Source organism: Eublepharis macularius, chromosome 4 (assembly GCF_028583425.1).
Source record: "Eublepharis macularius isolate TG4126 chromosome 4, MPM_Emac_v1.0, whole genome shotgun sequence".
NCBI classification, from domain to species: domain Eukaryota; kingdom Metazoa; phylum Chordata; class Lepidosauria; order Squamata; family Eublepharidae; genus Eublepharis; species Eublepharis macularius.
This window is the reverse complement of record NC_072793.1, coordinates 173,924,656-173,951,394: the sequence shown is the minus strand read 5'-3', so window position 1 is coordinate 173,951,394 and position 26,739 is coordinate 173,924,656. Positions and strand designations below refer to the sequence as shown.

At 43.7% G+C, this 26,739-nt stretch overlaps 1 protein-coding gene across 1 annotated transcript; it reads left to right on the top strand.

Annotated features, from left to right (window-relative positions):
- The first annotated feature begins 1,097 nt into the window (after positions 1–1,097).
- Positions 1,098–22,650, top strand: LOC129327866 (zinc finger protein 585A-like). Its single transcript, XM_054976618.1, has 7 exons — positions 1,098–1,157; positions 1,348–1,401; positions 4,346–4,828; positions 5,005–5,128; positions 17,496–17,572; positions 17,881–18,007; positions 18,868–22,650. Exons 1-7 carry the CDS (start codon positions 1,098–1,100, stop codon positions 21,471–21,473), a joined length of 3,531 nt encoding a protein of 1,176 aa, XP_054832593.1. The 3' UTR covers positions 21,474–22,650.
- Positions 22,651–26,739: the final 4,089 nt, after the last annotated feature.

Genomic DNA, 26,739 nt, shown 5'->3' with positions numbered 1-26,739 from the left:
CAATGTTTGTCTCCCTTGCAAAGGAAAAGGAATACCCTAAATGGGATGAGTATGTGCAGGGGGAGAAGCAATTTCTCAGGCCTGTGTTTTATGGAGAAGGAGAGATGAACTCAGCCAGCCCAGGTCTCAAGTGTCTAGACCACAGGGAGGAGTTGACCTCTCCCACCTCCCTCACCATATTCCCTTTCACAATCTGATGGCCAGCAAACACATCACGTTTATTCCATTTATTCCAGCAGGAGTTTTCCTGACTCAGAGCTCCCTTCTTCAGATGCAGTCCGAAGAACGAGACTCTGCATTCGGACTCTGTGATGTGTAAAAAAATGTGGCATTGCAGCTAAAAGCTTTTAGGAATTTGGTTACTGATGCAACATTTAAATGTAGACCCCTCTCCAAATGCAATTCCACACCTCTTATCTATGCACTGATATGTCTCTGTAATGTGCTGTATGTTGGCCCAACTATGCACTCCTTGAAAACATTTTTATCTCATGTGCACCATGTGTGCGTGCACACACGTGTGTGCACACACACCAAGTCCAAAATTTATTTCATTTTGATATTCTGTTTACAACACAAGAAGCCTACAAGGTGCGCAAAACCCCTTAAGACAACCCCTTACATGTATAATTGGTGGTTTTACCTACACAAGCATTCCCTTAACTACGGGACATTTCCCCTCCAGTTCAGCACCTTTTAGGATGTTGCTGAGACTCCACACTTTTCCAGAGCCCAGCATAAAAGAAGCCACTTCTAGGATGGGTTGCATCTCTGTAACATTTATCTGCCATGTGGAGTTAGCAGCTGGTCAGGAAGAGAGGAGAAAGTGGACACAGAGAGACTCTCCTCCCTTTACTGCAGGGTTCAGAATGAATGATGCGAGTTGATGAGCAGCATTGTTTGATGAGAGAAGAGGAAATGCTGTTTTGCACGATGCACTGTTAACTTACGGAACTCACCGCCACAAGACTGGAGGAGGCCGACAGGGTGATGGTGAGGCTTGAGAAGGAGCCTAGACAAACTAGGGGTCAGAGGCGGGATTGCTCAGTCAGGACATGATGCCAAGCCCTGCTGAAGGCCGCCTATACTGAGCGGGTATGCAGATGCGAAGGGAACCCGGGGTCCTCAGCAACCAGCGCCCTGCTGGCTGTCCTCGGGTGGGCCTTAATTAATAAAAAGTGTCATTTGGGTTCTTTTCGGGCTTGTCGATTTGCACGGCAGCAAACCCCTCCTTTCTGCTCACCGGTACTGATATGGTTAAGGGGAGCGAGCTCGAAATCCTAGAGTAGAAGGGAGGAAAGGGTGGCGGTGAGGTCACTTCCGGCCCACACCCCTCTCCCCGGTGAGAAAGTGGCCTTGGTTTTTCCCACGGATGCAGCAGCGTCGTCTCTGCCAACCCGGGTGCGTTAAAGGGGGGGGGGGGGTGCAAGGCTGGGCATTCGGGGGTGGGCGGAAGGGCAGGGGCAGGTCCCGATCCAGGGGAGGGAGCCAGAGCCCCCCTAGAGACCCCGAGAGGGAGGGAGGGAGGGAGGGAGATTTGCAGGGTGGATGGGAAGAAGAAGCGGGGAGGCTGGAGGGGGATTGCGGGCCAAGGAAAGGCGGGGAAGGGGGGCTGGCCGGCTGCGGGAGCTTTTCGGGCCTGACCTCGGGTGGGCTCTCTTAGGGTCCAGTGGCTGGCTCGGGGCAGGAACGCATATTCCCCTCCCCCCCACACTCATCAAAGAGGGGGAATGAACAGTCGGACTCCCCCCAGTACCAGCATCTTCGTAAGGACCCGTAGCTTGTTTGTAAATGATGGACGCGGAGCTGGCCGAGTCTGGGGGGGGGGGGGGAGCGGCGGTGTCTGATTACTCTGGACGGCAAAGCCGAGAGCAAATGAGGCTCTCCAGAAGTGGGAAATGATCCCCAAGGGCCTCAAAACTCCTTTCCTTCAATTTCAAGCAGTTACGCCTGCATGAAAGATGTCAATGTTTTTAAAAGTCGGAATCAATTAAAAAAATAGTGCTTTTGTAAGGGAGGGCAGAATTCAGTGGTTAAATTCTAATCACATCAACATTTAAGATTATTGCCTTAACATCAAGCAATGCACAATACATGGTTTTGCATCGGTATCTGTACCATTTGGCATATTTTAGGAATTAAGAAGTATGCCTTAGTTGCCTACCTAGAGCATTGTGAATATAAGCAAATACTGGAATCTTACTTTTAGCAATCGGTGAGAGAAAAGCTGGGAAAAGGGAAGAGAGATTGTAGGAAACAAAGAAGCAAAAGAAAATATGACTTGGAAAAGAAACAATCGTTGCAACATATATGGATATTGAGAAACCTTCGTTTCAGGAGAGTCACCCTGTTGGTCTCCGCTAGAGGAGCAAGATTCAGGTCCAGTAGCACCTTCAAGACCCACTTTAAGGCGGTACTAGATCCAAACGTCGCTCTTCTGAGTAAATCTTGGAACACTGAAATACAAAATCATCTACAGGAACACAACATAGTCACAGTACAAAGAGCATTCAGTAATAACGATAATTCAGGCATCCACAGCAATGACAAAGTTTGAAAGCGGCCATCAAAGATTCTAAAATACTTAGAAGATGGTGAAATCTGACAGTATTAAAGGCTGGCCAGTTAAAATGAATCTCAGCTATGATCCGGTTTTAACATGGTTGCCCAAAAACAAAAAAGGGCCTGTCACCAGGCAGACTACTATGGAGTTTGTGTGCTAAGGTGCCATAGCTGAAAAGGCCCTGCCTCTTACGGAAAACATGTCTGCAAAGGACAGGATTTCTGAGGATTTCTACCCAAAGAGAAGAGCTGGTCCTTGAAGAAGGTAGAGCATAAAGGGCTGTGAAGGTAAGAATTGGGCCTGGAAGTGGAGCTGCCCTTTTCTTCCTCTCCCATATTTCTTGAACTTAGTCCCTCAGTGTAATCTCTAGGAAACAAATTCAGGAGATTGTAAGAACGAAAGCCATCTTCCCTCTTTCATTTACTAACTAGTGCCCAATTTCATATACCATCTTCCTTTTTTAAAAAACCTTTTTTTATTATACTGATGTATGCATTAATATTGCCACCACATACAATCTATACTTCATGTACGTATACATTTAGAATAAATGTAGGTATCCATACATCCGATACAAGCTTGTTTTCCCCCTTTTCTCCCCCCCCCCCGGAAGAATTACCATAAGAATCATCTGCTTTGTATCTTTAACCACGAGCACACTCTTTGGAGTTTCGTTAATATAATTTGGTTGGTCTCTCCTCCCCTTACCCATCTTGTATATCTAGACCATGTCTTCCTTGTCATTAATGTCTTAGACGTTAATGATGCTCGTCACAGGAGTTTCTGTCTTGACCCCCTTCCCTCTGACAGGTCAGGGAAATTTTCAAATGTCTCTGATAATCTTTTGCAGAGACTGTGAACTTTTGCCTCCTGTAGTTTTTTGGCATTTTCACTTAACAAACAACAAACTTACTCAGTGGAGTGGGTACATATAGAATAAATTTAGCTATCCATACATCCGATACAAGCTCCCCCCCCCCCCCGCAAGAAGAACGACGATAGGAAATCACCTGCTTTATATCTTTAACCACGAGCACACTCTTTGGAGTTTCGTTAATAAAATTTGCTTGGTCTCTCCTCCCCTTACCCATCTTATATATCTACACCATGTCTTCCTTATCATTAATGTCTTATTTTCCCATGTCTTATCCTGTTTTAATATTGATAAAATGTCTGATTGGATCCATTCATATCATATGAGTATCCCCTGTCTTCCGTCCCTCTGACTAGCAGCATCTTCTGGGAGAGCTCTGGTGTGATTCTCATGTGCACCTTCATGTCCCACTCATTGTGGTGGGGATACAAGGCTGTGCCCGTAGGGCTGATGCTCGTCACAGGAGTTTCTGTCTTGACCCACTCCCTTCTGACACGTCAGGCAAATTTTCAAATGTCTCTGATATTCTTTTGCAGAGACTGAACTTTTGTCTCCTGTAATCTTTAAAAATCTAGTCCAAGAAGCTGTGTCATTTTTACTTGACAAAGAACAAACTTATTCAGTGGAGTGGATCTTACCCTGATCCTATCCCTTCACTGAACAAAGCGCGTTTGTTTATTTGATTATTAAAATAATGATAACCCATCTTTCCTTCCGGCCCAAGCGTGAAACCTTCTTCCAGTCTAAGGGACCTTAAGCAGCTCTTCTAAGCCCCGTGCCCTGTAATGTGGTGATGGACGTTACTTCAGATTTCCTTCAACAGGGCACAGGCAAATTCACAGAGAAGAGAGTGTGGTACTTCCGTGTTCTCTTGCTGTTGCTAACAAAGCATCTTCTTGTCTTTCCAGGACTTGGGAGCCTTCAGAAAGGACTTGGCAGCGGAGGAAGAAGATCCTTCACCCTTCTTGGATCGGGGACAGATGGGAAAGCAAGAATCATCTGGGTCTGAAGCAGACAAAGGCCATGAGGCCACCCAGGCTGGGGGCAGAGGGGACTTTGGGGAAACAATGGTGCAGAAGGCCCTGGATGGGAGCACCACCAGCGGGGATGTACAGCGCCAGCACTTCCGGCAGTTCCGCTACCAGGAGGCCAAGGGGCCCCGAGAGGTTTGCAGCCAACTCCATGATCTTTGCCGTCAGTGGCTGAAGCCAGAACAGCACTCGAAAAATCAGATCCTGGACCTGGTGCTCCTGGAGCAGTTCCTGGCCGTCCTGCCCCCAGAGATGGAGAGCTGGGTCAGGGAATGCGGGCCGGAGAGCAGTTCCCAGGCAGTGGCCCTGGCAGAAGGCTTCCTCCTGAGCCAGGCAGAGGAGGAGAAGCAAGGAGGACAGGTGAGGAGCTTTGATCCTGAGAACTCAATTAAGCAGAATACTCAAAAGATTATTCTAGAACTCCTTTTGCTCCAAGTGCCCAACCTTTTTGAGAAATCAGTCTAGAAATGCCCCTTTCCCAGGTGTTTCTCTGCCCTCTTCCTGTTCTAATCCCTCTCCCCTTTTCTTGTCTCCAGTTTCAGAGAACCTCCAAAGGGACTGCTGATTTCCCTGATGCAGAGAAGGTACCATCCAATCCAGGGCAGAAGTCATTCTTCTGTGGGACCATGTGGGAGACTGACAGATGTGCCAACTTGACAGGTAAGGATTCCATTTGTGCATTCCTTTGGGATGCTTTTGTATTTTCCCAGGAATTCTGCATGGAAAAGTGGTTGTCTCAGCTTCTGGCAAGGAGGAATGTGGAAACAGCCAGTCTGAGGAAAGAAAGCATTTGACTTAAAATATTCGTATACCCACCTGGGAGAGGCAGAGCACAGAAATGAACCCCAGAGATTGGAGCTAATCAGAGCAGTGCAATGAACCAGCCAATAGGAGCTCTTTTCGGGGAGTGAGTTAAGATCTGGTTGAAAGAAGTCAGGTTTGGAAGACTGAGAGTCGGGAGTTGGGTTAGGGTGAGAAGGGTTAGTCTAAGAGGAGTGTGAATTTAAAATCTGAGGGCGTAATCAGTGTTGGCAGAGTGACGACTTCCGGTTTGGGATTCATGGAGGTCTAACGCAGCTCCATTTGCGGAGCTGACCGGACTGCCGTTTTAAGCGGCCGGCGAGGTGAAAATAGCCCGCGGCCGACTGCTCTCAGGCGGAGAGCAGGCAAAGAACGCTCAAGACCCTAGGGTGAGTTAGATCTCGGACGTGGGGGGGCTCTATGCAACGGGCCCCCTCCCGATCCTTGAGGTCCCACCTTGCAACGGGTCGGCTACAATCTCTGCGGCAGTTTTGGGGCCAATTCGGCTGGCATAAGACCTACATACCCAAGCTTCGATTGGGGGAAGAAGTGGAAAGGAGAATTTGAAATCGAAACAGCGATTACAACCCGTGGAAAGCGAAGGGAAGGTAAAGATCACTATCTTCCGATACGGGACAGATTGATAAAAACAGAGAGGAAAAAAAGTAGACTTTTAAACTGCAACAGACTAGCGAGAAGGAGGGGAAGCTCCGGCGGGAGTTTTACTTGAAAAGAGACTAAGTTTAAAGAAGTTATTAAAGAAATCGGATTATTGTTTTGAATACCTGTGGCTTTGGAGCTGTGAGAAAAAGATACCATCGCGAGATCTGCTGTGGGAAGACGGGAGACAGGAAGTGCGTAACAACAATAGAGCGGCTGGAGAGAAGCGGCCCTTGCTGGAGGGCAGGAAGAAGGGAACCGCCATCTTTGAGAGGGGAAGGGTCGCGGCCTCAGCGGAAAAGGAAGTAGGCCATATTGGATTATAAAATCATAGAGAGACCATAGAGAAAAGACGCCCGACATTTTGGACCCTTTAAAATTAATTTATGCAAGAAGACCGGGACATTTGAAATAAAAAAGGTACCAAATTTAACGCCACGGAGTTAAGGAAGAGAGCGGACTCGTGGGAGCGAGCCAAAGCAAGCCCCACGATGTCAAAGAAAGAGTGGCAATCGGCAATAGAAAACTTGGATAAAAAACTTTTGGAGGTGATTAAAGAATTTAAAGACATGAAATTGGAGCTGATCAAAGAGGTTAAACAGACAGTAAAATCGGAGCTGTCTGAAGTAAAATCGGAGCTGTCAGAAGTGAAGAAAGGTATGGAAACAATACAAAGTGAATTACAAGGGACGCAGCAGAGAGTTAAAACAGTAGAAGGAGCGATGGAGAACCTAGCAGATACGCAACAAACAGAGATGAGGCTGATGAGGGGAAGGATGGCTGTTGCGGAAAGTAGACATATGGAGAAGCAGCTGAGATTTCGCGGTCTGCCGGAATTGGAAGGAAAGACAGCGCAAGAACAGATGACGGAGGTGTTAGCTGAATACCTGGGGAAGGAGGAGGAGGATGTTGTGGCTATCCTAGATGTGGCATATCGTGTGAATTCGAGAATTGCAACCCAGAGGAAAGTACCAAGGGACGTGATTGTACAATTTACAACAAGAAACATGAAAGAGAAGATTGTGACTAAACAATTTCAAGATCCATTGGAGATCGATGGCAAGACAATCATTATAATGAAGGAACTACCCAGATCAGTGTTACTAGATCGGAAAAAATATAAAGCGCTAATCCAGATGTTGAAGGACATGAAAATCAGGTACAGATGGGAGCTTCCAGAAGGTTTGTCCTTTGAATTTGGAGGTGCTAAAAAGCGCATTAGATCTGAGCGGGAGATGGAGCGATTTATAAGGGACAATGAAAAAGACTTACCAACAAGATTATGAATATGGAGTGTAAAGTATTATCTTGGAATGTAAATGGACTAAACTCACCGAATAAGAGAAAAAATATTTTTCACTGGCTATTAAAACAAAAATGTGATATTGTTTGTTTGCAAGAGACTCATATTCGAAAACAGGATGTAAAATATTTAAAACTGGGAAAATTGGGCAAGGACTTTGTAGCGGCCTCAAGTAAGAAAAAAAGAGGAGTGGTGTTGTATGTAAAAGAGGAGCTACAACCAAAATTCATAATGAAAGATGTGGAAGCCAGATTTGTAGCAGTGGAATGTACTTGGAACTTAAAGAGAGTGTTGGTAGTCGGAATCTATGCACCTAACGGTGCAAAAGAGAGCTTCTTTGAAGATTTGAGGAAGCATTTAGACGATCTTTCATATGATCAGATAATTCTTGCTGGAGACTTCAATGGAGTGACAGACTTGGAACTGGATAAAAAGACTACAATGGCACAAAAGAAAAGAGGACTATTACCAAAGCTCTTTTTTGAGTTGATTCAACAAGAGACTCTTGAAGATGTATGGAGGAGAGAATATCCTAAAAGTAGACAGTTTACTTTTTATTCTGCAAGGCACTCCACACTATCAAGAATTGACATGATCTGGGCCTCAAAAGATTTGGCGTTATGGACTAAGGATGTAGAAATAATGCCGATGGTAGGCTCAGATCACAACCCAATTATGTGGAAATTAGGGAAAAGGAGAAAAAGGAAAGCATGGAGAATAAATGAGGACTTGCTACAGGAAAAAGAGAATATGGAAATATTGAGAAGAGAGACAAAGTTTTTCATACAATACAACGTGAATAAAGAAGTACCAACTGATAAAGTTTGGGATGCTTACAAGGCGGTTATAAGGGGCATACTAATGGACTTAAATGGTAGAGCAAGAAAGAAGAAAGAGGAGAAGAGACAAGAGATTGAGGAGAAAATAAAAGCTAAGGAAACACAGTTAAAAAAGAGACCAGGGAAAAAGAAATTATATCAGGAAATTAAAATATTGCAAGAACAGCTAACAGCAATGAGTAACAAAGAATTGGAGTGGAATCTTAAAAGGCTGAATCAGAAAGCGTTTGAGGGTGCAAATAAACCTGGGAAGTACCTGGCATGGCAACTGAAGAAGAGAAGGGAAAAGAAAACAATAAACAGAATTTGTGAAGATGACAAAACGTATCTGGAACAGACTACCATCAGTAGAGCCTTTTATAAATTCTACGCTAAATTGTACAACAAGAGAGAAGTAAATAAAGACTCAATAGCGTCATATTTGGAGAAAATGACACTTCCAGAAATTTCGGACGCTTGGAGAAGTAAATTGAACAGTGAGGTAACGGATGAGGAAATAAGTAAGGCAATACAATCTGCAAATCTAGGAAAGGCGCCAGGGCCAGATGGACTTACAGCTAAATTTTATAAGACTATGGCCAATGAGCTGGCACCATTCCTAAAGGAGGTGATCAATGGAGTTCTAAGGGACCAAAGGATCCCAGACACTTGGTCTGAAGCGAACATATCATTGATCCCAAAAGAGGGCCAAGATTTGACAAATGTGAAAAATTACAGACCTATATCGTTACTTAACAATGACTATAAAATTTTTGCGAAGATACTGGCGGAGAGACTGAAGGGGTGGCTTTCGGAAGTTATAGAGGAGGAACAAGCAGGCTTTCTGCCAGACAGACAAATAAGAGACAATTTAAGGACAGTGATTGATGCTATTGAATATTATGATAAGCGTTGTGATAAAGAGGTTGGTTTCTTCTTTGTGGACGCTGAAAAGGCATTTGACAATTTAAACTGGGACTTTATGTTTGCCACTATGGAAAAGCTACAATTAGGAGAAAGATTCATCAGAGCAATTAAGGAAATTTACAGAGACCAGACTGCAGCAATTGTGGTGAACGATGAACTGACTAAGAAACTGATTATAAGTAAAGGAACAAGACAAGGTTGCCCGTTGTCTCCACTGTTGTTCATTTTAGTATTGGAGATCCTGATGATACAAATACGACAGGACGAGGAAATTCGAGGAATAAAAATAAAGGACTATTCATACAAGGTCAGAGCATTTGCGGACGATATAATGTTAATTGTAGAGGACCCATTGGAGAACATGCCAAAAGTGATAGACAAGATCAAGGAGTTTGGAGACTTGGCAGGTTTCTACATTAACAAAAAGAAGTCAAAGATATTATGTAAAAATATGACTAAGCAGAAACAACAATTGTTAATGGAAACAACGGACTGTGAAGTAACAAGTAAGGTGAAATACTTGGGAATTGAACTGACTGCTAAGAATATTGATTTATTCAAGAATAATTATGAAAAACTATGGACTCAGATAGAGAGAGACTTGATTAAATGGAATAGGCTCAATCTGTCATGGTTGGGTAGGATTGCAGCAGTTAAAATGAATGTGTTACCAAGAGTGATGTTTTTGCTACAGACAATACCAATCATCAGAGACTCTAAACAATTTGAAAAATGGCAGAGGAAAATTTCAGACTTTGTATGGGCAGGCAAGAAGCCTCGAGTGAAAATGAAAGTTTTACAAGATGCAAAGGAAAGAGGCGGAATGCAACTGCCCAATCTGAGACTTTACCACGATGCAATCTGCCTAGTTTGGTTGAAAGAGTGGATGACACTAAGGAACAAGAAATTACTAGCCCTAGAGGGATACAAGAAAATATTTGGATGGCATGCATACCTATGGTACGACAAAGTAAAGGTCAACTCGATGTTCCTGCACCATTTTTTACGGAGAAGTCTATACACAATCTGGAAGAAGTATAGAAATTATCTACAAGAAGGAACTCCTTGGTGGGTGGTTCCATATGAGGTGATAGACCCGAGAGCTGTTGACAACGAACGACAATGTTTAACTTACAAAGAAATAACTAAAACTGAAGCAGCTAAACTTAAAATAAAGACGCAAGAGGAACTATCACCTAACTATGATTGGTTCCAGTATAGACAGGTTAGAGACTTGTATAACTCGGACTCTGTAAAGGGAGGTATACGAACAGAGAATTCGGAACTAGAGCAGACCCTTCTTAAAGAGGACAAGAAAAGAATATCCAAGGTATACCAGGTACTGTTGAAATGGTATACCGAGGATGAGACAGTTAAAACACAAATGGTGAAATGGGCTATAAATTTTAATAAAGAAATAACAATGGAGGCATGGGAATACTTGTGGAAGACTACAATGAAGACAACGACATGTACAAATATCAAAGAGAACATCTACAAAATGATCTATCGTTGGTACATGACACCAAAGAAGATTGCGCTAGGGAATTTGAACACTTCTAATAAATGCTGGAAATGTAGGAAGCATGAGGGCTCCCTCTATCATATGTGGTGGTCGTGTGAGGTAGCTAGGCAGTACTGGGGGGTAATAATAAGAGAAATGAGTGAAATTCTACAATTTCAAATCAATAAGAACCCAGAACTCCTGCTACTGAACTTGGGAATGGAGGGAATTCCAGCTCATCACAGGACATTGATATTTTACATGACGGCAGCAGCTAGACTTTTGTATGCGCAAAAATGGAAAGTACAAGAAGTGCCAACTATCGAAGATTGGATCTACAAATTGCTGTATATGGCGGAAATGGACAAGATGACAAGAAAACTGAGAAATCTGGACTCAGGGCAGTTTAACACAGACTGGGAGAAGCTGAAACAATATCTGGAGAAGAAATGGGAGGTGGGAGGAAAACTGTGGCAGTTTGAGAACTACTGAAGTATAATAAAATGTAGAGGGGGGTGACTTTACCGGGGGGGAGAAGAGATAAATGTGAATTTATAAGCAGTTAGATTAACAGATTGACATATATATAGATATATATAGGTTAATAAACAGAATATTGATAGAAAATAATTAACTATAAGGATTAAAGTAAAGGATTGAGTAACCAATAATATTTTCTTTCTTTGACAAGATTTGTACAATGCACCAAACTGAATGTCTGAAGGTATAGACGAGTCAAATTGATTGACTATGTGATGAGAGCTACAGAGAATTATTATAAAAAGACAGAATGAGTAATATATAGAGAATAAGTCAAATTGTTTGATTTAAATGAATGTAAGATTTATATGGTTTATGATATATAGAAATACTTAAAAAATGGAAAATGGGACAAATTGTTTATTTAAGATGGAAACAAAGACTTACAGTTTGGGTATATAATATTAAAAATAGTTAAGATGTACTGCTTAGAATAATGGAAAATATATATTTGTTTTAGATAGAGGAATCTAATAGAAGTAAGGGAAAAGGGACAAAGGGTTGGAAAACTGTTGGAAGTCAAAAAAGGGGGGGAAAGGGAGGGGGTTAGAAATTGAAAATTGGGGAAAATTGAATGTAAATGTAAAAATAATGGACTCTAACCCAATAAAAATTTTTCAAAAAAAAAAAAAGTGTTGGCAGAGTGACTATGCAGCTGTTGGGACGCTGACCTGATTAGAGTGTAGACACTGACCCCTGGGCTGGTGGGGGAGAGGTTCAAAGTCAAGGCAGACTTCTGGGGGGCAAGCATCCTTGCACCTCCGAGTAAAACACTGCCACCAGTTCTCCTATAAGTCTGAGGAAAGAATCTCCAGCTGTACCAGACGTTAGTCATGAATTCAGCTCTGTGAGGTAGACCATCTAAGGCAGGTGACCATGCCGATGAGCCCCCACTTGAGCAGAGCTCTAATGAGATGGAACGCAGAGGATAAAACTCCTTCTCCTTAATGTTATCCTTGATGAGTTCCCTCACACCTGGTTTCTAGCTCCAAGTTTCATGACGTTTCCCAGAGGTCTCTTTTGACGCCTGACTAGGCCGAGAATCCTGAACCAAAGTTTAGCCAAGAAATGGGCTACAACTAAGCTAGTTTCTGGACAAGGTTTATTTAGGAACTAACATCCTAGATGGGGAAAAGGAGAGACAGAAACCTAGCTGCCTTGCTAGGCAAGAGAGTGTTCTAGAGAGTTCTGAGAAGGAGGAGGATATTGCCCGAAGACAAGGAAAGGAAGAAGGTACTGCCCTCACGGTCCCATCTAACTAGGCCTTGCTCCCCCCCCCCATTTTTGTACACAAGACTTTGCTTCTCCAAGACCCATTCTCAAGGTTTACTGTACAAAGTCCATAGGATCCATCTTCTACATTGACTTCCACATTTTTCTCATGCAAGTGGCTTGTTGAGTACATTAGCAATGGTTGTTGGGGGTTTTCCGGGCTGTATTGCCGTGGTCTTGGCATTGTAGTTCCTGACGTTTCGCCAGCAGCTGTGGCTGGCATCTTCAGAGGTGTAGCACCAAAAGACAGAGATCTCTCAGTGTCACATTAGCAATCATTGTAACTCAACAAGCCCCTCTTCTTGCATGTTTCTTACTACATGGTGCTTAGTGTTTAATTCTGGAGTTGATCTTCTTTGTCTTTGCAAAGTTTATGCATGTAGCCTTGATTGTCTTCAAAGAATTTTATAAGTTTGGGTTCATCTGTCCCAAAGTCTTGCAGCATCCAGTTGCATTGTCTGCACATTTCCAATGCCAATACATTTTCAGCTTCAGTAGAGGACCCGGTGATAGTTCCTTGTTTTCCACTGTCATAGAAGAACAAGTGTCCACGGGTGGACTTTCTGTCTGTAGCATCTCCTGCCCAGTCTGCATCCAGACATACCACTAGTCTGGGATTGTCACTTTGTAGTAACTTTAGTTTCAGACGTTCAGTGCCATTGAGGTATTTTGCCAGCCTCTTGTCTGAGATCCAGTCACTTTTGCTTGGTGATTCAGTTTTCCCGCACAGTATGCTCGTAGCTGCTGTGATGTCAAGCTGTGTCACTGTGCTTACATACCACAGTTTCACAGTTGTTTCTCTGTATTGCTTGTTGTGCATCGGAGGTTTCCTTGTTGTTTCAGGTACTTTCCCCCATATAAATATTTGCTGGTTTGGCTCCTTTCATGCTCATGTAGCAACGTTCTGCGCTGTCTTGTTTCGGTCCTTCCTTAATGAGCATTTGATTCATTTGTTCATTCTGTGCCCTTTATGGGGTTATTTTAGTCCATAGTTGCTCTTTGGAAGTTTACATATCCTTGGATTTAGAGGTGTGCAATTTAAGTCTGTGAACTGGCCCCAAAAGACGGATTTTTGCCAATCGTGCTAAATCTGGCTTTCCCAGGTCAGTTAGAGAATACTGGCTCTGATCTGGAAACCCAGATCAAGAAGCCTGGATAAATTCAGGTTTATCCGGGAAACACGGCATCAACCTCTGGCTGCCTCCTTCCGGGACTTCTTCCATGTTTTTTCCCCAAGGGGGAAGGGGGAGGAGAGAGGCAGGGAGAGAGGAATAAGTGGCCAATCCGTGCAGGAGCTCTCCTTGTCTGGCCAATGGGATTCTCGGAGAAGAAGAGAGACTTTTTAAAACTGCCTGCAAGGAATTTAAAAAGCAGGCTTGGGTCAGAGCAACTTCTTGGACAGCAACTTCTGCTGAGTGCTGCTGGCTCTCTTGCCTGGCCTGCTCTCTTCTCTTTGCCTTTGGGATTCATCGGTGCTTTTGCTGCCTGCCTACTGCTGTTGCATACTACCCAGAGGAAAAGGCCTGCCTGCTTGCTGGAGTAGTAGACTCACTGTTTTTTCCTGTCTTTGAGGGCAGGGGAGGTAGGGGGGAAAGGGACAAGGTTTGTCCTACAGTTAACCTTTTAAAAATTGCTTTTACTGTTGTGGGGGAGTGCTTTGACTTTTGCCAAATGGTTTGTTTGAATTTCAGTGTTAGTGTTCCAGACAGTTGCTGTTCATTTTTACTGACTGATTTCGGGGGTGGGAGGGTCATTTTTCTCCTGTTGTCATCGCCTCGCATGGTAGTTTAAAAGCAAGAGAGAATAGCTCCTCCTGCTTGCCATTTTTGAGAGAATTGATATTTTTGTGTGTGTGTGTGTGGGGGGACAATAGTTTTTCCTCTTGCTGTTGGTTTGCCTTCCTTTTCTGTTTTAAAGACCTGACTTGCTGCTTGCTAGTTTCTGTTCTCGATTCCCACCCACCCCCACCCAATGCGGGGGGATTGTTTCTCACCAAGTCGTGTGTTTGGTTGTTGTGGATTTTCCAGGCTGTATAGCCGTGGTCTTGGCATTGTAGTTTCTGACGTTTCGTCAGCTGGTGAAATGTCAGGAACTACAGTGCCAAGAGCACGGCTATACAGCCCGGAAAATCCACAACAACCATTGTGCTCTCCCCCCTCCCCCCATCATCCGGGCAGAATCAGGTGCTGAGCAGGAGGCAATGCTTTCCCCACTCATGTCTCTGCCAAGATCAGGCACAAAGCAGAGGCAATGCCTGCCACCCCTTCACCCAGCCAGGATTATGAGCAGAGCAGAAGGCCATGCTTTCCCCCCATCACCCAGCCAAGATCAGATGTGGAGCAGGTGGCAATGCCCACTCCCCCTTCACCTAGCCAAGATCAGGTGTGGAGCAGGTGGCAATGCCCACTCCCCCTTCACCTAGCCAAGATCAGATGTGGAGCAGGTGGCAATACCCATCCCTCCACCTTCACCGGGCCAGAGTTAGGCGCGGAGCAGGAGGCAATGACCACCCCCCCTCCACATTATAGTCTGATAGTCGCTGCACTCTTTGACATCTCTTTTTTTACAATTCAAATGTAGACTGAATGTTTCCAGTCTTTCTAGCCCAGTCTTTCTAGCAATATCGCTTTCTCTGGGAAAACTCTCCTAATATTTTCTACCTTATTTGATTCTGTGCCCTCTTTGCTATACAGTACAACCCCTCCCTCAGCCTCTCCCTCCCTGTTCTGTCTAAAGAGCGTATTCCCAGGGATGAGCGTATCCCATTGATTTCCCCAGTCCTCCCATGTTTTAAAGGCACCCATTATATTTACATCATTATTTAGCACCAAGCATTCCAGCTCTCCATCTCGGCTCAGAGCTTTCTAGCATTGGCCTACGGACACCTCCCCGGTGTGTCCCTCCCCGACAGCTCTTGGCCCCTTTGCCTCCACCCATGGCCTTCCTTTGCCATGTTATTCTCATTCCCAAGTTTCATTGTGCTCCTAGTACCCTGTTTACACTATCATCCCTTTTGGACTGCCTTGTCCCAAACAGAAGGCTCCCCAGCTCCTGTCCGCTTTCCCCCTGAGATTAGTTTTTAAAACTTGTCCTGCCACCTTTTGGGATATGAAGTGCCGGCTCAAGTGAGGCTTCTCTTTTTTGCACACAGCTTCCGCATGCTCCAGGAAGTTCCCCACTGCCTAAGAAATCTAAACACTTCCTCCTGGCACCACTTTCTCAACCACACACAGGGACCCCTATTCTGTGCCTGTCTAGTTGGCCCTGCACAGGGAACCAAGACCACGTCTGGCAGGGCAGCCTTTAACTTCCTGCCTAGTAATCTACATTTTTCCTCCAGGATGACACAGTAGAGATAGATCAAGAGGGGTAGCCGTGTTAGTCTGTCTGTAGCCGCAGAAAAGAGCAAGAGTCCAGTAGTAGCTATAAGACTAACAGGATTTGTGGTAGGGTAGGTGATTTTGTGAGTCAGAGCTCACTTCTTCAGAAACCTTTACCAGGTATCTGAAAAAGTGAGCTGTGACTCACGAAAGCTACTACAAATTTCATTAGTCTTCTAGGTGCTACTGGACAACTGCTCTTTTCTACATTCCTAAGTGTCATTGGTGCCAATGTGAACCATGACTAATGGTTGTTGTAGGTTTTCCGGGCTGTATTGCCGTGGTCTTGGCATTGTAGTTCCTGACGTTTCGCCAGCAGCTGTGGCTGGCATCTTCAGCGGTGTAGCACCAAAAGACAGAGATCTCTCATTGTCACAGTGTGGAAAAGATGTTGGCAGGTCATTTATATCTACTCAGAAGGGGTGGGGTTGAGCTGAGTCATCCTGTAAGAGTTTCCCAGGGTGTGGAATGCTAATGGCGGGAGGCTTCACTGTATCCTGAGGAGGTTCTTTTGCATATGGATTGGTGCTTGATGTGCTAATCTTCTCTGCAGGGCTATTGTCGGGTATAGAGTGTTTTGTTAGCCTGGTGTTTTTCAGAACTGGAAACCATGCTGTGTTCATTCTTAAGGTTTCTTCTTTCCTGTTGAAGTTTTGCTTATGCTTGTGAATTTCAATGGCTTCCCTGTGCAGTCTGACAAAGTAGTTGGAAGTGTTGTCCAGTATTTTGGTGTCCTGGAATAAGATACTGTGTCCTGTTTGAGTTAGGCTATGTTCAGCCACTGCTGATTTTTCAGGTTGTCCAAGTCTGCAGTGTCTTTCATGTTCTTTTATTCTTGTCTGGATGCTACGCTTTGTGACAGAACCCGGAAAACCCACAACAACCATCGTTCTCCGGCCATGAAAGCCTTCGACAATACATTGCACCATGACTATCAACCTGTCTAGATAGTGCATGATGTCCACAAGCTTTGCACCAGGCAGGCAGGTCACTGTGCAATCAAAATCCCCTTCACATCTCCTGCTCTCTATATACCTAATAATTGGGTCTCCCACTACCAAAAGCCCACCTCCCTCCAGTCCCAGAGGGGTATAGTCTGTACAAGAGAGTGTAATAATCCGTCATCTGAGGAACAGAACATGCCCGTCCTCCTCAGCATGATGCCCTCCAACCTCGAGACTTTCACTCTCCCTGACAGCAGAAGACCTGTCAGTGAAGGAATGGGAGGTTCTGGTAGGTCCCTGAAGGTCTTCTCCACCAACTTCTCTCCCTCCCTCAGCTTCTCCAGGCTGGCAACCCTAGCCTCAAGGGAACGAACCTGACCCTTGAGAGCCAAGAGGTCCATGCATCGGGCACACAGCCACAATTTGTACCCAGTGGGCAGATAATCATATGTCTGGCACCCCCTGCCAAACACGGAATACCTCCCACTCCCCTTTCTACCTTCATAACATGTTTGGTCATTTAAAAGTCTTTTAGAGTTGAAAAACACACCTTCAGATTCCAAACGTCAAACATTCATCTTGGGGTGGGAGCTACATGGTGAGAGAGTCAGCCGAATACTCAGGAGGGCAAGAGATTGGCGGGGGGGGGGGGACGACGACGACGACGACGTCATATGCACTTTCTGAGATGTTAGAATAGTCCATGGAGAGATGTGAAACACATTTCTCCAGGTGCCCTAAAGGAACAAAGAGCAGCGTACTGAAGAAAGGGCTCTCTGAAGCATGCAGGCCTCTGATCTCCCCTATCAAAGAATCAAAACATGGAACTGGGAGAAGCAGCAGGATCAGTCTCTTCTCACCTCCTTTGCTTTTCACAGGCAGTGGGAGGATGCTGATGGGTGGACCTTCAAGCCGATGTGGGGGACTGGAAGCATCTCCTGAGCAACCATACCAGGTAGGGAAGGACTCCTTGGGGGCATCCCAGGGGCCTGTATCTTCTGCTAGTCCCCTGGGCCCAGGAAGACCCCATCTTTTCCCTTTCTGTCGAAATGGCTCACTAGGAATGGCCTGGCTCAAGCTTTATATCTTCCACTTGACTCCCTGGAGAGCTGCTGCCCATACGAGTGGGCAATACTGACCTTGGCAGCCCAGCAGTCTGAGTCACTAGAAGTCCGCTGCACATGTTCAGGAGAAATCCTGCTCACCTCTGCTTTATTCTGGTTTTGGATGGTGATATCATCTGTAAGTTTTTCTGTCTTTCAGGGGCTGGTGACTCTCGAGGAGGTGTCTGTCTGTTTCACCCAGGAGGAGTGGGCTTTGCTGGATCCGGGCCAAAGGGCTCTGCACTGGGAAGTCATGGAGGAGAATTACAGGAATCTGGTCACTCTCGGTATGTTGCTACCCTTTGTTGTCCAATAGTGAGAGCAAGAATTGATGATCTTGTCGGTCTTCCCCTGTGCGCCACAGGGGAATCATAGAATCATAGGGTTGGAAGGGGCCTCCACGGTCATCTAGTCCAACCCCCAATCACAAGTAGCAGCTCCGTTTCCTTTGATCTTCTCTCTTAATTGAGCCAAATTGCCAGTATTCCAACAGGAGCTCGTTGGGCAATGCATTCAGTGTTCTAATAAGAACACTTGATTCCTTAGAAGACGACTTTCAGCTCCTCCACAGCCTTGCTGTGTTCCAACCCTTCCTATCCTTCACTGCGAAGGAGTTGGGAGGGTCTCTTCACAGAGAAATGGAGCCCCTTCTCGGACCCCTTTATTGAAGCTACATTGGGAGGCTTCCTATGTGGCTGTGGCAGGCTGCCTTTTGGCTTGCCCTTGGAGGAACTGGGGAGGTCTAAAGAGATCTTCCTCTGGCCTAGTGGTGGGCAAGGTGTGGAGCATCTGCTTTGCATGCAGAAGGTCCCTGGTTTGGTTCCTGGCATCTCCAGTTAATAGGGTCAGGAAGGAGGTGATGGGAAAGCCCTCCACTTGAGGCCTTGGAGAGCCACTGCCAGCCAGGGGAGACAAGAGTGACCTTGATAGACTGCTGCTTAGTCTCAGTAGAAGATAGTTTCATCAATGAGTTTCCTTCCCTGTTCTGTGTCCAAAAAGTTATCTGCTTCTGTTCCATTCCTGACTTTCCTGGGGAAATGTTAAGAGATGCTGCTGAGGGAGAGGCTGCAATCTGGCTAAGGCTGCTGCTTTCGTTTTACTTAAGAGTCTCTATTTCTCTACCTGGTTTCCTTCTTTGTTTCTACAGGGCAAGAATGCCACAGAAGGGGAGAAGAGTGGAGAGGAGGAACTGAATCAAAATCAAACTGGAGCAAGGAATCCATTGCTTCTGAAGGCGTGGATTTCCAGGAAAATTCAGTCCAAGAAGAAATTAATAAAGAAAACAAAAGAAATAACTTCACTCAATGTGCAAAACTCTTAGCTGGGAAATCAAACCATACGTCACATCAGAGAATGCAAAATAAAGAAAAGCCATTAGAAGAATCAGAGTGTATGATAAATGCCATGAGTATAAAAACCCTTCTCTTAGAGGAAACACTGCATACAGAGGAGAAACCACACACGTATCCACATTGTGGAAAGAGCTTCAGAAGGAAGGGCAGCCTTATTCAACATCAAAAGGTTCACCACAGAAGAGGAAAACCGTATCATTGCTCAGAGTGTGGGAAGTATTTCAGGTGGGGCGCAGAGCTTACTTCCCATCAAAGAATCCACACAGGGGAGAAACCATATAAATGCACAGACTGTGGAAAGAGCTTTGGTCGTAAGGAGACACTTACTTCCCATCGAAGAATCCACACAGGAGAGAAGCCATATACGTGCTCAGTGTGCGGAGAGAGTTTCAGGTGGAGTGGAAAATTTGCTGCCCATCAAAGACTCCACACAGGAGATAAACCATACAAATGTTCAGATTGTGGAAAGAGCTTCAGTGTGAGATCAAGCTTTAATTCCCATCAAAGAATCCATAGAAGGGAAAAGCTGGAGTGGACAATGATTTCCCTGGGAACCGAAAAACATATTTTACAGGAAATTCTGGACACACATGAGAAACCACACGCATGCTCACACTGTGGAAAGAGATTCCGAAGGAAGGACAATCTTATGCAACATCAAAGAATCCATACTGGAGAGAAACCATACACATGCTCAGTGTGTGGAGAAACTTTCAGGTGGCGTGGAAAACTCGCATCGCATCGAAGAATCCACGTAGGGGATAAACTATACATATGTTCACACTGTGGGGAAAGCTACAGTGAGAAGTCGAGCTTTATTTCCCATCAGAGGATCCACACAGGGTCAAAACCAGAGCGCATGACAAGTTTCAGCAGCACCAAAACCCATATTTTACAGGAAAATGTGGGCACGGAAGAGAAACCACACAACTGCTCACAGTGTGGAAGGAGCTTCAGGTGGCGTGCAGAACTTATTTCCCATCAAAGAATGCACACAGGGGAGAAACCGTATAAATGCTCTATGTGTGGAAAGAGCTTTAGGCGCAAGGAAACCCTTGCTTACCATGACAGAATCCACACAGGGGAGAAACCATATCAATGCTCAGTGTGTGGAGAGAACTTCAGGTGGAGTGGGAAACTTGCAGCCCATCGAAGAATCCATACAGGGGTTAAACCATACAGATGTTCAGAGTGTGGAATGAGCTTCAGTATGAGGTCAAGCTTTATTTCCCATCAAAGAATCCACTCAGGGGAGAAACCAGAACGTACAACTTCTAGAGGGAGCAAAAAACATATTTCAAAGAAAAGTGCGAACACCCAAGAGAAACCACACACCTGCTCACAATGTGGAAAGTGCTTCAGGTGGAGTGCAGAACTTATTTCCCATCAAAGAATCCACACAGGGGAGAAACCATATAAATGCTCTATGTGTGGAAAGAGCTTTGGTCGCAAGGAGACCCTTGCTTCCCATTACAGAATCCACACAGGGGAGAAACCGTATACGTGCTCAGTGTGTGGAGAGAGCTTCAGGTGGAGTGGAAAACTTGCAGCCCACCAAAGAATCCACACAGGGGATAAACCATACAAATGTTTAGATTGTGGAAAGAACTTCAGTATGAGGTCAAGCTTTATTTCTCATCAAAGAACTCACACAGCGGAGAAATCAGAATCTTCAACTAGTTCCAAGGGGAGTGAAAACGATATTTTACAGGAAACTGTGGACACACAAGAGAAACCACATACCTGCTCACAGTGTGGGAAGAGCTTCAGGTGGAGTGCAGAACTTACTTCCCATCAAAGAATCCATACTGGGGAGAAACCATATCAATGCTCAGAGTGCGGAAAGAGCTTTGGAAGGAAGGACAATCTGAGACGACATCAAAGGATCCACACAGGGGAGAAACCATATACATGCACAGACTGTGGAAAGAGCTTCAGGCAGAGTGCAGACCTTAGTTCCCATCAAAGAATCCACACAGGGGAGAAACCATATCTATGTTCAGAGTGTGGAAAGAGCTTCAGAAGGAAAACTAACCTTATACAACATCAAAGAATGCACACTGGGGAGAAACCATATATATGCTTAGAGAAGGAAGGAACTTCACCAAGAGTGGAAAACTTGATTCCCGTCAAAGAACCAACAGAAGGGAGAAACTCTGTAAATACTCAGAATATGGGAAAAGCTTCAGGCCCAGTACAAATCATGTTTTCCTTCACAGAGTCCACACAGGAGAGAAACCATATCAGTGCTCAAAGCGTGGAAAACCTTTCCAGTGAAGCGGAACACTTACAGCCCATTGAAGAATTTACAGAGGAAACAAACCTTACTTCCCCTCTGTGTGTGGAAACCTTGCTTCCCATCTGTGTGTGGAAACCTTATTTCCCATCTGAGAACTCATGAGGAATTTTCTTCCATCAGGGTACACACTCTGCACTCCATTCAAATTCCTGCTTGCTTATATAATCACAGAAATATCTTTTCTTAGACATCAAAGCTTAAGAGACTTCAATTCAGTCACACAACTGTATGTCGGGGCTGGCCCAGGACTGTACAGTTTTATTTGGCTGCCTTGGGCCTCTCTCAAATAGTGACTGGTTCCACAAATAAAAGAGGTCACAACTTGAAATTAATCTTTTGTACTGAAACTTTGAGGGAAGTATTTCTTTCTGGATTGGAGATTCAGCCTGAAGCACGGTCTGACCATTATATACTGAAAACAAAGATGAATATGGCCTGCAAAAGGAGAGGCTGTTAACAAGGTTCACTCACGGAGGCTTATGGGTCCTTTGGGATTCCAAAATGCTCTGGGGGATTTCAGAATTCGTAACAGAGTCTCTGTTGAGGCAGCGGTGGGAGTGTGGAATATGAGGCTCATGAAATATATTGACAAGATGCTTCTCATCAACCTCTCCCTCTCGGGGCAGAAGCTGATCCCAGGGTTTACCATGGAGCTCAGTGACCTAAAGAGAGCTGAAAGATTTCTAGAAAGACACAGCCACTAAAATTCACACTGAATCCGATAAAGCATGCTATAGATCCCATTAGAAGAAAACCTATTAAGCAGTGGTCATAGTAGCAGAGAAAGGTTATGACTTTGTACCCGTTGCACTGGCTGCTTAACAACTATCCCAGCTGTTTTAAGGTGTCTTAACCCCTTCTGACTCCTGAACCTGTGTTGTCTCAAAAAAAGACAATTAGCTTTAACACCTTTGCAATGTTTTTTGGTGACAAAATAGCAGGAATATGCTGCAATCTGGATGCTGGCTGTAATTTAGGTGAGGCGGAAGAAATCTTTAATATACCATCTGGTCTGCTGATGGACCATTTTGATCCACTGCCAGTGACAGATATTGACAGGTCCTCCCTGTATACAGAATCTCTTGAGCACCTTGTTGCAGAAAAGTTGTCCCTTGTACTTAACTTACAACTGAATTCCTTCTCCTTCTTTTTATTTTCCATCTATGTTCCACCAGCCAAGACAAACAGCAGTGCATAAAATTGGATTCTTCTGGGGGAAATATTTAGTGATACATAAAATTATGACCCAGCCAGTTTAATCCTTATGGCACATAATTTCAATGCAAGGATAAAGCATGGTGATAATGCTCTTTTTTTAAAAAAAATTGATAGAACCTTAGAATGAAGTCTTTCTTATCTCTGTGTGATATGATAGAATTTCCATGTACTCTGCAATAAACACTGCCCATTTGCTTTTGGATCAATTAGGTATTCAGAGAAACTTAATCATAGTAAATGGTCCTTCAGAGATTGATCGAAATGGAGATTTTAGCTTTGAGGGGTGGTAGTGTAATTGATAACCTCCTCATTTCATAGCATTTTTACCTTTAATTATACATATGAATGTGGTTATGTGGGCATTGGGCAGTGATCATCTACCCATCTGCCTTTTAGTTCAACTATCGTGTATTCATTGCTTAAGGCCAGCTTACCATCAGTTGGTATTGGTATATCAAAATCATAAGGGTCTGACTCGTGTCTCTTGGAGCCCTACACCAGCTATTTTAAGTGTGTGCCGGAATGGAGTCTCCAGCAGTGATTACGCATAAGAGGGCACTGCCTAGGCCTCAAGGGGCTCCTGCTGATTTATCTATCTTTTAAAATTTAATTAACTTATTTGAACCATTATTTCCTAAAATTACTAAATTTGCTAAAATTACTAAATTACTAAAAATCACTAGCTCCTTCCAAACGTAATTTATGCTTTAATAAGGAGCGCAGACTCCTTAAAAGAAGGATTCTTCAGAAATATAGTTTACAAGTAATAACAAAGTCATGTGTTGAACAAGTTGCTAGCTCTTAAGTTATAAGCACTTGATTAAAGTGAGAAAAAGAAAGGTATTACATAAGAACTGAAGCTCTCTAATGATGATAACTCAGCATTTTGGTCTATTGTCAACTCGGCCATAAATGGTCCAGTAAAAATCCCTGCTTGTATTTTCCTTATGTCTGGGAAACTTATTTCAAGGGCCGTTTTTCCATGCACTTTTAAACTCACAGGATTTGGGGTTCTTTAGTCATTCGAGATCTTCTGCCCCACAGGCTGGCTGTGAGCCCTGGGGAAAGTAAATCTGATTTAATCCAAAATGAGTTGTTTAGGGCACATCCTAGTAGGTGGGCTGATGTTCTTGACTCCGTTGTTTACCCAGATAAACTTCTCAGGATTTATTTCAAAGCCATGGAGGCATACTATACTATAACAGTCCAGATCTTTAAAAAGGGTGAAGTTATGCTCTTCTTATTTGTAAAGGAAATTACTTGACTGAATGGAGCAATGTGTTCTCGATTGGGAGCAGATTGGCTTTTGAAGGAGTTGGTCTGTTTTGGACCGTAGTTTGTTTCTATTCCAGTTAGATGAGAAATATTCTTCTCTCCCTGATGATAATCTCTTTGTTGACTTTATGGGTTTAAAGGAGCTTTTGATGCTATTCCTAGAGCAAGATGCTCAATAAAATTATCTACTTCCACAATAGGAAAGAGATTGCTTTGGCTCATACAACAATTTCATATTGATCACAATTTCATATTGATCACCGCCCAGAGCCCCTGGGATGGGCGGTATATAAATTGAATAAATAAATAAATAAATAAAAATCTTACATCTCAAGTCTGTTGCAGTGATGAGGAATTCACTGAGCCTTTCTATTTGGATAAGGGGGTAAGAAAGGATGTCTTTTGTCCCCGTTTTTGTTAAATTTATATTTAAACGATTTATCAGAAAATTTTCAGGAGATTTGTCACTCCCCAAAGTTAGCAAACTATACTATTTCCATCTTGTTTATGCGGATGATGTGGTTCTTTTGTCCCACACAAGGGTGGCATTGCACAGACCATTAAAAATCTTCTCTGAGTACTGCTCTAGGGAAAGTCTGCTGATAAATTATCGTAATTCAAAGATTATGATCTTCTCTAAGACAAGACAGCTAAGACAAGAGAGCTGACAAAGCGCACTGTGGCTCTCGAAAGCTTATGCTACAATAAAGTTGGTTAGTCTTAAAAGGTGCTACTGGACTCTTAGCTATTTTGCTACTGCAGACTAACATGGCTAACTCCTCTGGATCTCTAAGACAAACTGACCTCTTTTCGTTAGCTGTTATATGGTGTTGAAGTTGAATAGACTAGTTTAGCTTGGCATTCTTTTTTCATGTAACCTGAACTGGAATTCACACCAAAAGCCAGTATGTAATAAACTTAAACTCAGTATTGAATCTATTATAAACTTTTTTTAAATACTAAAGGCAGAAAATATATTCTGGAAGCTATTCAGCTTTTTAATCTAAAAGTTATTCCAATTGTTGTTTTTGGTTCTGCCATTTGGAAGAATTCAATCAATGAGTACTATAGACTGTCTTCTTCAATTTTTGTGAAAGTTGCTAAATGTTCCAGAGTGTTTTTGCAAATGCTATTCTCCATGCTAAATTTGATCAAATGTCTCTTAGAACTAGGGCACGGTTGTTTGCTTTAAGCTATGGCTCAATTTTTTTCTTTAGCGCATAGGGTTATTTAGTTCTTTTAAAGCAAGATTCTTTTAGGTCCTCTTGTCAAAAGGCTCTAGGTGAGAAATTGTCATTGATTTGTTTATCTTTAGATATGATTACTGAACTTGGAAAATTGGAGGTTTTTACTATAATAAAAATATATATTAAAGAGACTGATTATGCTAGCACAGCGATTCAAGCTTGTTCTTGCTGATGTCAGGCATTTGGTATTCTTTCTCCAAGACATTTGTCATCATTTCCTAACAATCCCATGTTTCTTAAGAGCTATCTTTCTTGCTAGATTAAATGCCAACCCTTTTAGTTTATGAAAGGCAGATATGCAGGGTAATCTTAAACAAAGTTACGCCAGTCTGTGCCCATTGATTTCAATGGGCTTAGTCTGGAATAACTCTTTTTAGGATTGCACTGATAATAAGCTACCTTGTTCAGAAAAGATTTGTTTGTGCTCCTATGTTTCAATTGACTCTCTAGCGCATATGCTATTGGAATGTCCCTTTTATGAAGATCTAAGATTGCATTATATTACTCCTCTTTTAATAGACTGTTCTGGATTATCTGTGTCCGAGGTAATACCCTTCTTACTAAATAACAGGGATTCTACACTAACAGGTGTGAAATTTATCACAGTCTTTCTGTCCCTTAAGCGATAGGTTTAAATAATTCCACTGCACAAGATCTATTTATCAGGGAGCTTCTAGGGGATAAAGGAAAGAATATTGACAGGATCCTGGCATCTGCAAAGGCCGCTAATGCTCTGGGTCCTTGCCCGTCTTGGCTGCTAAAACCATGTAAACCACATAAATGAGCCTTGATGTCTATCATAAATCAGTCAATAACCCAAAATGTCTTCCACTCAAATGATTATCTGCCTACTACTTAGATCCCCAACCCTAGACAAAAATGATGTGGCCAATTATTGCCCAGTTTCTAATCTACCCTTTCTGGGTAAAGTGATTGAGAGAGCACTATCAGATCAACTCCAGGCCTTCCTGGATAACCCTGGTGCCCTGGACCCTTTTCAGTCTGATTTCAGGCTGTGCTATGGGACAGAGATGCTCTAATGGTTTTAGTGGATGATCTCTATCTGAATGTAGTCAAAGGTCGACATTCTTTGTTGCTCTTCTTGGATCTGTCTGCAGCTTTTGATACAGTAGATCATGCCATGCTGTTTAAGGTGTTTGGAAGCAGAAGTGGGTATCAAGGGATGTGCCTTGGACTGGTTTAAATAGTTCCTCATGGAATGGACTCAAAGAGTTGCTGTTGGAGACCATCCTCAGTGTAGGAATTACCTTGTGGGGTTCCACCAACACAATCTTATCCCTCGTGTTATTCAACCTCTATGTAAGGCATCTAGAAGAAATTATTCATAGCTATGGAACTGGATGTTATCAATATACTGATGACACCCAGCTCTATATCTCTCTATCCAAATCCTTTTGTGATTCAGCAGAGGCCCTCAGTCATTGTCTGACAGCTATTGTTCGCTTTCAGCTATTATTAGCTGAAAGCGAACAAATTGAAATTGAACCCAGACAAGACAGATGTTGGGATGTCGAAGATATTGAAGGACTTTGTGCTCCCCACTTTTGATGGAGTTCAGCGGATCCTTGCAAACTCAGTTAAGAGTGTAAGAATTATACTACATCCAG

What these genes read in the sequence shown, in the direction of transcription:
- LOC129327866 (XM_054976618.1), top strand. Translation starts at nt 1,098, where the DNA reads ATGCAGATGCGAAGGGAACCCGGGGTCCTCAGCAACCAGCGCCCTGCT. An exon ending in CAGATGTGCCAACTTGACAG is followed by an intron (nt 5,129 to 17,495) that starts GTAAGGATTCCA and finishes TGCTTTTCACAG; the next exon opens with GCAGTGGGAGGATGCTGATG. An exon ending in CTCCTGAGCAACCATACCAG is followed by an intron (nt 17,573 to 17,880) that starts GTAGGGAAGGAC and finishes TCTGTCTTTCAG; the next exon opens with GGGCTGGTGACTCTCGAGGA.